The 12,369-nt window shown below is 37.5% G+C and overlaps 1 protein-coding gene across 7 annotated transcripts in view; it reads left to right on the forward strand.

The window, feature by feature from the left end:
- The window catches only part of LOC127656055 (sodium bicarbonate cotransporter 3-like), a 53,047-nt gene that overhangs the window by 13,652 nt on the left and 27,026 nt on the right, over positions 1-12,369 (forward strand). For 5 of the 7 annotated variants that reach the window (XM_052144192.1, XM_052144194.1, XM_052144197.1 and 2 more), the window contains exons 3-7: positions 3,275-3,415; positions 3,520-3,658; positions 4,172-4,332; positions 4,423-4,611; positions 11,292-11,717. In XM_052144192.1, the coding sequence (XP_052000152.1) occupies positions 3,275-3,415; positions 3,520-3,658; positions 4,172-4,332; positions 4,423-4,611; positions 11,292-11,717 (1,056 nt within the window). The remainder of the gene's footprint in view (positions 1-3,274; positions 3,416-3,519; positions 3,659-4,171; positions 4,333-4,422; positions 4,612-11,291; positions 11,718-12,369) is intronic. The other 2 variants (XM_052144193.1, XM_052144198.1) reach the window with 2 other exon arrangements.

Raw genomic sequence — 12,369 nt, forward strand, 5'->3', positions numbered from 1 at the left:
TTTTGGAATTGGTTAATTGACCAAACTAGCATGAATATCTGACCAATGTAGACAATCTCAAATTGGCAAAAAATTGCCGGATATATCTCAATCACTAGTTGCGTCTTATTTTTCAAACCCATGTCTCCCCCTACTTTTTTTCAGTGTTTCGCTGACTGAACTATTGACTGTTGTCCTGGTACAAAACAGTATGACTATTTGAACGGACTGAACTTCTCTCCCTCACAGCCTCAGTTTTGTTCATGTCAAATTAAATATGGCATCTACTCTGATTAGGGTCTGTTCAGTATGACAATTTGTTTTAATGACCGATTTAAGCTTAAGGTGCTTTACTTGGATTTAATATAATTCTGAACTTCTCAAAACGTCCCATGGCAGTGTACCATGATGACCCCCTGCTTGTTTTAATAGCATTAAAATGGATTAGACTGTAGCTCGAGATCTAATTAATTAAACTGGACCTGCCTGTGTAAAACCTTATTTTTGCTTTAACTGCATACCCCATTCTTCATGCAAAACACCATGCCATTAACCACCATTAAAGGTGCATGTTTGCTCTCTTTTGATTTCTGTTTGACTGTCTATGTTTTTTCATACATACTGTATAACAGGAAGAAGCCTTTAATTTGCATATTATTCACAATATTGATGGCAAACAGCCTGTTTCCCCATTTTTCTTTCTTTTTTTCTTCATATAATTGGTTATGAAGTTATAATCCTCAGGCAAGATTGTTTGGGTGTCTTTGTTCACCCTGTTCAGCCAAAATTGTAAGATGATTTAATTGTGGTAGACAGTTGGTGTAGATCAGTGTTTCATGTTATTTTAGTGCCAAATAATGCTTCCTACTTCCATGCACTTTGATATTTTCTTAATGTTGTTAATTAAAATGTTTTCCCTTCAACAGATCATGCTGTTCTTCAATGGGCTGTTGTTATGTAGCTTGTATTTAGAGGAGTGGGGAGACAATATGGCAGAAAGGTTTAGCATTGGTTGACCCACCCCCACCCCTCTTTCTTTATTGATCATAGTTGAATGTGTTGCTTTGTATCTGCACTGTTCTTGATTGCAGAACGTTCTATCCACATCAGATGCAGAACCATCTAAATGGTGTTTTTTATGTAAACCAAAATCAGAGATTGTAACCAGCTTGATGTGTTCAGTATACCTTTGACACCAGTGTGGGGCTTCTCTTTACAGAAGTCAACAGTTCCTCTGTTCGCTTTGGCTTGTGAAAATACATGCTTATAGACAGGGTTTTTATAGTTTTTAAACATTCATTTTAAACGTTTTTTATTTATCTTTTATTGTCAATTTGTTCTTTTCAATGTAGTTTTCGTTAGTTTTCACTCTGACTCTTTGGTTATTTTTTTTTGTGTTTGATACGTTTCAGAATATTTCTTTTTAATATTTTAGGGCTGCCAAAGTTAATGCGTTTAGTGATACATCTTAATTTAAATACTTTTAATGCGGTTCAATTTCTCAGGGCCATCTAGTGCTATTGATATCTGGTGTCATTTTCATGTTTAATAAAGGTAGATTGTAAAAGTTTCACATTTTATAATATACTTGCATATTTGTGTGCATCCATAACTACACTTAAGTTGAGTATTTATTTACATGAATTTGCATATAGCATGGGAGACACATTTTATTTGCCCATTCTAAATGATTTTTTTTTAAAAAAATTTTATGGTTTAAGAATAAGTGAAATCAGGATATTTATTTTATGATAGAACTTTAATAATTAGAAGAAAAATTTTTTTTTTTTAACAGTAATTGTCATTTAATTTAATGACTGCTATCAAACATTTCAAACATTGGTCCAGTCAGCTAGAACCAAAGAATCGTAGCATAAAATAATATTCCTTAATGTCAAATATGATCTTACCATAACAATTTCAGAAGCTTGTCTCAGCTCTCTGTTTACATTGTTGACTTGGTCAATGATCTTTTTTCTTCTAAAATAGATATGCCACAAACATCACCATTACCATCACTCTAAATTAAAAATAATGGCCAAACACAAAAACATGGAGAAGACAAAGAACAATATCACTGTTTAGAGGAATACATATAGATCATTAGATTATTGTTGTCACACACGTCCCTAATGAAAGAAATCCTGAGTATCTGTCCCCTTCCTGTTTTATGGCTGGTGGTTGTACAAGAGACTTGGTCATTTAGTGTTTTAGTAAAACAACAGTAACAATAAAGAGGTCAGATTTTAAAAACGTGCTAAAAGTTACCAAAATGTTAAATGCTTTCATCTGTTTACAAACATTACGATGTTGGATAACCACTTTTGAGGTGTTTGAGTTTCAGGTGAACGGCTGTACTTTTGCCCCTTGCACTAAAATTAAGCAAAATATGCATATTAAAATGATTTAATTATTTAAAATTAATTATGAATTCTCAAAAAGTTTGAATTTCGATATTTCTAAAAATAGTTATTTTCTTAAAGATATAATGGTTGATACGCCCCTGGTAATGTGCATACCTAATCAGAGAGCAATTAAATCAGTAAAAATACATGAAATGTATTTTAGTTTTTGTTTTTCAATCATGTTAGTCTTGATTTCAGTTAACTAAATGTTTTCATTTAGTTTTGTTTTTTCTTAATGGTTCTAATACTGCTTTGAGGACTTGAATCACACTGCAGCAGCAGATTTGCAAGCAGCTTTGTGGGTTTGGTTGCACAATCATGCTGCTGTATGTGATTTTTTTCAAGGATTGAGGTTGCTGACAAAGTGCGCACTCCAGTCTCAAGCCTCCCGTGCATTCTCGCGCAGACAAGCGTGTGAAATTGTTGTAGACACCACAAGTTTCATCTGACTACACATGTACTCACACTTAACCTCACACTATTAGCACTCCCTTCCTCTGCCTCTGCTCAAGGACCGGCTTAATGAAGTTAGCTCTAAATTGCTTGGTGTTTTATTTCCTTTTTGACATCATTCTTGTGACGCATTTATCGGTTTAAGAGCTCAGTTTTCTAGAAGTGCACATTCCACACAGGAACTAAAGCATGGGTGGGAAACTTACCATTAAAATTTCCATGCCAAAGAAATTCATTATTTATGTGTTTATGACATTTTCTTGCACAGTTTGTTTACAATTTTGAAAGACTTGGGAGATTTGAGAAGCTTGGTATATGTGAAGTGAAACGAGCATTTGTGTCACTTTTTCCGTTCCTTGATTAGTCCAAATTGACTTTATGATCTCTCACATGCATTTCTGGGCATGTGGATCACTATGAAGTCTTTATCTTTTTAGGTCACAGGGCAGTTTACGTGGGTGTACATGTACCTTTAGGAAGACAAAGCAGACGTAGGCATCGGCATCGTGGTCATAAGCATCATCGGAAAAGAAAGGATAGGTTCGAACAAGAGGATGGCAGAGAATCACCAATGTATGGTAAGATTATCAGTTTAGAATTAAAGTATGGTTAATAACTTACTGTTTTCTGGTTGGCCATATTTTACTTTGTACCTTGATATTAATTGACTGTCTGGTTGCAGACACTCCCTCACAAAGGGTCCAATTTATACTCGGCACAGAGGATGATGATGAGGAGCACATTCCTCACGACCTCTTCACTGAGCTCGATGAGCTCTCTTTCCGTGACGGACATGTATATGAGTGGAAAGAGACAGCCAGGTGAGGAAACGGCTATAGAAATCCAAACCAAGCACAGTCTCAGGACTAAGTGTGTGTTGTAAATTTTTGTCGTAGACCTATATATACAGTATAGGACTATGACAACATATACTGTATGTAAACCTACAGTGTATATGTCATAAACCTGTTTATATATATACATGACCTTTACATCAGAGTGGCCCCTGATCTCTAGATATGGATCTCTTAAAGTATATGGACACTTTAGGCAGTCTTAAAATTTACATTTCATTGTATTGATAACAAAATATCAAACCTAATGACATTTACAAACAAATGATGCTAGACTTACTCAGAACTTACTTCACTTTTCTAAGCTGTTTTTACAATGACTTTTAACCAGCTGGTGCCATGGTCACTTCTAGTGGATGTATGATGTGCACACAGGTGTACTTCATCACATTAACTATAGACATGTTCTGAAAGTTACTTGCACTTCTTGTATTAATACAGTAATTTGTTAACTTTAACTTAAAATGCAACTCTATGCAGGTGGTTAAAGTTTGAAGAGGACGTAGAGGATGGAGGAGAACGCTGGAGTAAACCCTATGTCGCCACACTGTCCCTGCACAGCTTATTTGAGTTACGGAGCTGCATTCTCAATGGCACAGTCATGCTGGACATGAGAGCAAACACCATTGATGAGATAGCAGGTAACTGCAGGGCTTTCTCATAGATGCATTGCCCACATTCGGTTAGATACACCTCATATGTCCTAAACGTGTATCTCCTCATTTTCCCAGACATGGTAATAGACAACATGTTGGCTTCTGGGCAGCTGGATGAGAGTTTGAGGGAGAAGGTTCGGGAGGCCGTGCTGAAGAGGCATCACCACCAGAATGAGAAGAAGCTGAGCAACCGCATCCCGCTCGTACGCTCCTTCGCCGACATAGGCAAGAAACACTCAGACCCTCACTTGCTTGAGAGGAATGGTGAGAGCTTTTGCTGTGCTTGGCTTTTGTTTTTTTCTGATATTTACTCAAGAGCACTGTTGAATTTGAATCTTAAAACCATCACTCATTCATGATCCTCTGTTCCCACCAAAAAACTAATGAAGGAAAGTAAGGGTGCATAAGGTTCTTGCTTCTGTGGCAAGCAGTGAGCACAACCTGAGGTCCTGCAGGGAGTATACATGATAAGATGTTCTTTCAGCACTAAAAGCAACATTTAACATGTGTGTTGCATTCCATTGGCTGTTATTTCAGGTCGGCACTGTGTGCCTGGTGTGTTGGTTGCATTTTTTGTCTTGCCTATCACCTTAATGTGCTCAAGGAAGGCCTGAAGTGAAAATCTTTATTTATAATGTATTATTTGGGTCCAAACTGCTGAATGTACTGGGTGTACCTGTTGCTGTTCCTGAAACTTCACTAATGTTTTTCCTCACCTCCTATAGCTAAAATTGGCATATATACATTTCCAGGAGGTAGACAGAAACTGATTGTGTGGAGCAGTGCACGCTTATTCATTATGTGTGATGCATGTCCCGGGCATGATAAACACGTGTGCAGTGTGAGCCAGCAAGTGTTGAGCCAGGTGTGAAAGATATACGAGCAAGTTTTCATTGTTCTTCCCATTTCCCGAAAATGCTCTCTCATTGTCATCTGAACCAGTGTCAGAAACAATACCGCTCGAGTCCCAGCGTGTGCACGATAGAGACTGAACTACAGTAAGAAAAAAATGATAGTTTTGAGATTTTAAACTTCAGCAAATCAAACTTCAGCATTCAATTAGTTTTATATCTCTATATGTAAGCGTAAGCGTAGTTCTAGCAGGAAGATCTCGGGATTCATTAAATCATGCATCTCATCCAATCACAATACAGCCTCCACTTTATAAGCCCGCTCAGCTGTCTATGTTTCTATACAAGGATTTTTTGCTTGTAAACATTTTGTTTCACCTGATAGAATTTACATCACGTCTATCCTCACAATAAAGAGCATAGCTGAGAGGAACAGGAGAGACTCGGATTTCCTTAATTTTTTTTTGAAGACAACAACATTAACTTTATTCTTGATTGAAGTTTTTCCAGACTTTTTATGGACTGTGCATTCCTGAGCCGGTAAGATTACAGCGTCTTTTACCCAAAACGGGCAGTAAAAATGAATTGGATGTTGGCCAACGAGAATACACCAGAAAAAACAGGCTTCTTTTGCATTGCAATAAAAGACACACGTTTTCAGAACAGAAAAACAAAAATAGAAATTATATTTAGTGCCAGGGGATTTAACAAAAGTGCCAAAATAATTAATATAGGCTACAGATAAAAATAGACATAAGAGAAAAGTGATATGGAGGTAGTAATCAGTTTAATAAGAAGAATAAAACATTTGTAAGTGTACAGAGGCAGATAAATAACAGAGCCATGGGGTCATATTATACCAAAAGTTATAAAGGCACCAAAATTTGTTCACACAAGTTTCGCTGTTGTTGTTGATGTTTTTTCTTTTAAAGCTTGAAATGAATTTAATCTACCCATTTGATCCTATTATTTAAATGTCCACTGGAAAACTGCAGAAGTTTTTGCACAATATTTAATTACAGTATTTCAACCTATTTTATGGCATATATGCATTTACTTTTTTCAAAGATTTATATCTGTAAAAATGTCTAGTAAACTTGCAAAAAACACAGAAACTGAACATTTTAACATGTTTATATTAAATAATTAAAATAAATGATTAACCAATTTCTTGAAAGTTTTTGGGTCAAAGTAGAAAGTCAATATATTTATGATTATATTTTAATGTGCCGTGTACTGCAATTAATCACAGGAACTGTGCGATTTAACTAGTTAAAAATTTTCAATTGATTCACAGCCCATGTTTAAATGAAAAACGTGATTGAAAATCATGCTTTAAAAATTATTTGTCTTTAGGCCCCCAGTGAGCAAGCCAAAGGCAACTCCGCTAGATGTACAGTAAATGAAGAAAGAAAAAAATCCTTTGGGAGAATCCGGGCTCAGCTTGGAGAGCCAATTCCCCTCTTTATATATTTCATGAATGTAATCCCAATATTAGTTTTCTATGTGCAGTACAAGTCATGCATTATTTGAGTCAGCTGAGTAGATATTGGTGGGTAATTTTTAAAACTAAAGGATATTGACTGAACTGTAAAATTAATGATTACATTTCTTTGAAGTCCATTCTGAAATTGACTGTGGAAGTGCATGTAGACAGTGTCCTTGGTTATTTGGCATATGAAGGCTATAGTTGGCATTTATTTATTGTTTTATATTCCATTTTATATAGAATATATAATTTATATAGGGTATAGTCCACCCTATGACTAAGATGATGCAAACAGAGGTGATGTATAGTCAGTGAGGTATGCCTCGCAGTCCAGCTGGAAGCTTGTAGCAGTTTAATTCCGGTGAAGTCCATCCTAAATCAGATGTGCAGCAGAGTTTCCGCTAGAAAAAAATAGTGCCGACAAAGTGACCGGCAGATGTTTCGTTTTACGGACATTTTGATGATATGCCGGTCAAATATATCGCCTCTTAATTAGTCAAGTTGAGGAAAACTGGAGGCAGTCTATGTAACTTAAAAAATGACATAATCAGGCCGTATAGAATGCAACATATTATTATTAGCTTAACTTTCAAATAGACGAAAAAAAAAACATGAACGTCCGATTGGCGTCAATCAACGCCAATTGTTTTTACTGTGGTTTCACACACATTCACTTTTTGAAACATTGAGGCACGGATGTACCTAATACAAATAAATAAAACATCTCCAGTTAACTAGCAGATCATTCATTTAGTCCGTTATTAAATAAGAGATCTAGTGCTAAAATCTGTTGTTTTTGAAATCAAGCTGAGCGCTCGTGTCCGCTGCTATCAGTTGCATGGACGACGCGCTGCGCGAGTTGCGCAATCTTCACTAGGACGCGCGTTTCAATCTATCGCCGTTGCGGAGACTCTCTATTAATTCCGATGAAATCACAAAATAAAATGCACACAAACGTGTCCCTGCTTGATATAGACTGTAACCATGCACTGATGAACATAGGCTATTCAGTTTTGATGATAGAGAAAAAAAACTGCACGAATGCGCGGATTAGAAGCACTGATCTATCTATAATGAGATGTTCCTGATTCACCATCGTCTGGCCTCTGAAAAAAGCTTTTAAAGCTAGTCTGCCTGGGCCTGGCCATATTTGAAACGTCTCACTCAATCGTTCGTTGTTTAGATATTGCAGCCGTTTTAGGCGTGCGCTTTATTTGAAATGCAGCATGCGATGTTGTTTCATAACTTTCAAACGATAGAGCCTGTTCCTTTATAACATAGCAAGAGATCGGTGTATTTTTGCTTTATACATTTTAGGCTTATTCTCAAATTCAGATTGTGTTAGGGGGACGGGATTATTAGGCAATTTTAATCGGACAATTTGACCGGAGAGATTTAATTTTGTCGGACATTTAATTTTTTTACCGGCCAATGTCCGGTAATTACCGGACAACGGAAACCCTGATGTGCAGGCAGTGGCCAGTGAAGTATCCATTGTTGTACGGTTGGAGTTGGCATCAGTTTTCCTCTGTGAATTCCATTGTAATAGATTGAAGTTATGCAGACAATGATCATCGAAGTGCCTCTTGCTGTCTGGTTGGCAAAGGCTGCAGTTGGTAGTCATCACTCAGCGACACATATCGGTGGGATTGGGACACCAGGCTAGATCGGAGTGTGATCTGGCAGGCTCTGGTAACCTCGGGATATGTATCCTGAAGAAAATATAGGGAAACAACTAGAATAATATTAGCCTAGATGCCATTCACTTTAAAGCAGAATTATAGAATATGAGAAGTGCTTCCCGTTCCAACAGACCTGAGTAATGCAGCATAATTGAGGGATAAATTAGGAGTATGCCTGGTTGAAGAGACAAGTTTTTAGTCTGGATTTAAACTGAGAAAGTGTCCCATATAATGTTAGGAAGGCTATTTCATAGTTTAGGAATAGGATCTACCTCCTTTTGTGGATTTTGATACTCAAGGTACTTCAACAGGCCGTATATTTTTGATTGTTGTAAGAGCTAGACCGTTTAAACTTTTAAGTAATTAGCAGAATTTTTAAATGGACATGAAGCCAATAGTGACGATAAAATTGGACTGATATGATCATATTTCTTGGTTATAGTAAGCACTGTAGGTGCTGCCTTTTGAACTAACTAAAACGTATTTATAGAATGTGCAGGACATCTTCCCAGTTGTGCATTACAATAATCTAGTCTTGAGGTCATGAACGCATGAATTAGCTTTTCAGCATCAGAAACGTAGAGCATGTGTTGGAACTTAGCAATATGTCAGAGGTAGAAGAATGCTGTTCAAATGACAGATTGCTATTATACATAACACACAAGTTCTTAACTGTTGAAGATGATAAATCAATCAAGAGACAAACTATATTCTAACATCTTATTTTTAGAGGTTTTTGGTGCAATTACCTCCATTTTGTAAGAATTGAGTAGAAGGAAATTTCTAGCCATCTCATCTTTGATATCATTAATACACTCTGCTAACTTGGAGAATTCGGTAAATTCACCAGGTCTTGACGAAATATAAAACTAAGTATTGTTGGCAGATCAGTAAATACTAATTCCATGGTTCCTGATGATGTCTCCCAGGCGAAGCATATACAAGGAGAAAAGCAGAGGAACTAATACTGAGCCCTGCTTCACTCCATACTTGATCTAAAAATTACTTATTTACACAAACAAAGTGGTTACGGTCAGATAAATAGGACCTAAACCTTGTCAATGCCTGTCTACAAATGCCAACATAATTGTCAAGCCAATCCAAGATAATGCAGGGCTCTACTCTGCGAGCATTTCTCTCCCATTTGCGATGCACCAGTGTGAGTGACATCTGACAAAACTCATGAATTTAAAATAGCATCGCACCCTGTCTACACCAGACACAGGCGGTGCTTCGCATAATTTCAAAAGCAATAGAACCCCATTATAATCAATGATGGTGGCTACACGTTGTGGCGTGTCTGTCGCGTGACAATAAACTGGTGTCACGGGTTCCATATAGCGCTGCTAGCGGTGCCGCTACTACTGCCAACAACACAAATTAATGGTTTAATTAATTAATGGTCGCGTCGATGCGTCCAGTGTAGACAGCCTCAAGCCATTGTGGCGCATTGTGTTACGTCAGCGGACGCGCCTGGTGTAGACAGGGTGTCGGAATAAAAACATAAAAACATGTCTTTTAATTAATTTCAAAGTAAACCGAGAAGTGTTCTGAAAAGCTTTTTCAGTTGCTGGTCTTTTCCGTTGCATTAGTTTAGTATTTTTAGCATTGGAGCTTTTAAATGGGTGAACGGAGAAGCGCGTCTGACAGTGTGTTGTTTTATGTAACGTTATAGTGACACTAAACACTGCAGTCAGACCGATGATGCTTTAATAAAAACTTGCAGTTGAAAAAGACTAAAAAAAATGTTTAATCATGTTAACTGGATGTTGCGCACTGACGATATTACTATTCTAATACTATCTAATGGATGAGATTACTAATCTAATCCATTTTATAAACTGCTCTCTTAAGAGCATGAGTATTATCATTGTACTACAGTTCGGGGCTTAATACGTTAATACGTAATTAATACGTTATTATTTATATGGACATCATTAGTGATGACGTGAATAACAATCTTAGAAAATGTACATTTAGCATTAGCCATTAGTTTTAAATTTGCTGTAATTTCAGGCTCTCTCACCCCCGGGACACATTTGATAATGGCAGCAGGAGTATCTTTCTACGTTCCTTAAAATAAAATCCCCTATAAACAGGGTGCGTTTAACAGGCTTCTCAGTGGGTGTGTCACTGAGTGGGGAGAACATGCTGGAAAACCTTACAGGAATGGGAGATTGGTGTCACTTTGCCCTGCAGCTATGCCACAGAGCCATCACCTATTCGCCCTGCTGCGAGGGCTCTACTGTCAGAAACGAAGAGTGTACATGGCTTGCTCTACTAGCTGCATCCGAAACAGTATCTAATGGCTTCTCTTTCTCTTTAATAGAAAGATGAAAAGAAGGCTTAACAAGATAACAGGTTACAAACTCAAGCTACGCACCAGCAGCAACAGAAACAGGAAGTGATTTTGGAATCATACTAATGAATCGTACCGGAGTTCACATGAACGGGACCCTAGACCCATTATCACATGGACTCTTAGAAAGTGCTATCAAACTAATTAAACAACCTGAACTCTGACATTAAAAGGACTTTGGTCTGCACCAAAAATTGTAGTGTAAAACCGCCCTTAGTGAAACCGAATGAGGGTTCAGTGAATAAAAGATGGTTCAGAACCAAAAATAAGCTATCAAGATTTATTACATTGATCAGTAAATCATTGAAGCACTCAGATGTGTGTAATGTGTGATTGTCATGTTTTTGGCAGTTCATTCATGATACTGATCACCCTGTCCATTCTTGCCACCATCTCACCTCCAGCATTCTAACACTTCAAGTTCTCTCATCTAAACTTATTTGTTCTTATATAATTCATTGATGTCATTTTATTCCAACTGCAGTCTATTTACTTTATTTTCTTCTTTTCATACTCCTTCTCCTCTTCATCCTCCTTTTTGCCTCCTGTGCTGGTCCCTTCAGGGGAGGGTCTCTCTGCCTCACGTCTGTCCCTCCTTAGACGCACCTCCTTCATCTCCAACCCATCTCCCCCAAACTCGCGGCGTCCTTCCAGAGAGTCCCGCTGGTCCCATTCCTCCTCCGTTCTCAACCACCTTCTGCCCAGCGCCACCTCCACCCCTTCCGCCTCCCCCAACGTCTCCCCTACCGCCACCCCTCAAAATACGCCACCCACCGCCCGCCACACTTCATCGCCTCCATGCTCCCCAGGACCCTTTCAGCATGGGCCGGAGCTGCTGGTGGCACGGGGCAAGAGAGAGGACATTCCAGTGGTCATGTTGTTCCCACCTGAGGAGGAGGATTTTCTGTCATGGTCATCTGTCAATCGGGATGATCAGGTGTTGCCCGACCCGGCCCGGCTGGAACAGCTCCTGTCCCTACCTCAGTCAGGCAAATATCCAGCCCATTAGCATGTCACCTGCATGAATGCTGAAACTCTCACTCTATGTATGTTATGAGTGTTTGAGAAAAATTTTATTAATTACATTACATTATCAAATTTCTAGAAAGTAACTTGTAGCACCATATCCTAACCAGGCGTGATGCTAAAATCTGATTTTTATAAACTACCGGTCAAAAGTTTTGAATCACTTACTCATTCTTTATTAAAAAAAAATGTCTTCACATTTTAGAATAATAGTTAAGTCATCAAAACTATGGAATAACATAAATAAAACTAATGGAATTTTGTTGTGACTAAACAAAATCTCAAATAAATCAAAACTTTGTTATATTTTAGCATCTTTGCCTAGAATTTGCAGACATAAACTTGTGACATTTTCTCAACCAGCTTCTTGAGGTATCACCCTGGGATGCTTTTTAAACAGTACTGAAAGAGTTCCCATCTATAATGGGCACTTATTGTTTGCTTTTTCTTTATTATTTGGTCCAAGCCATCAATTTAAAACATTTTGTTTTAATTAATTTTAAGTTTTAGAATAAAATAAATTAATATGGTGGCACAATTATATTTCTGTCTACAAAAATAATTTAAAACATTTAAGCATACGCCTTTTTATGATCATGAGAAACATTTCAGTCA

Source organism: Xyrauchen texanus, chromosome 15, assembly GCF_025860055.1.
Source record: "Xyrauchen texanus isolate HMW12.3.18 chromosome 15, RBS_HiC_50CHRs, whole genome shotgun sequence".
NCBI classification, from domain to species: Eukaryota; Metazoa; Chordata; class Actinopteri; order Cypriniformes; family Catostomidae; genus Xyrauchen; species Xyrauchen texanus.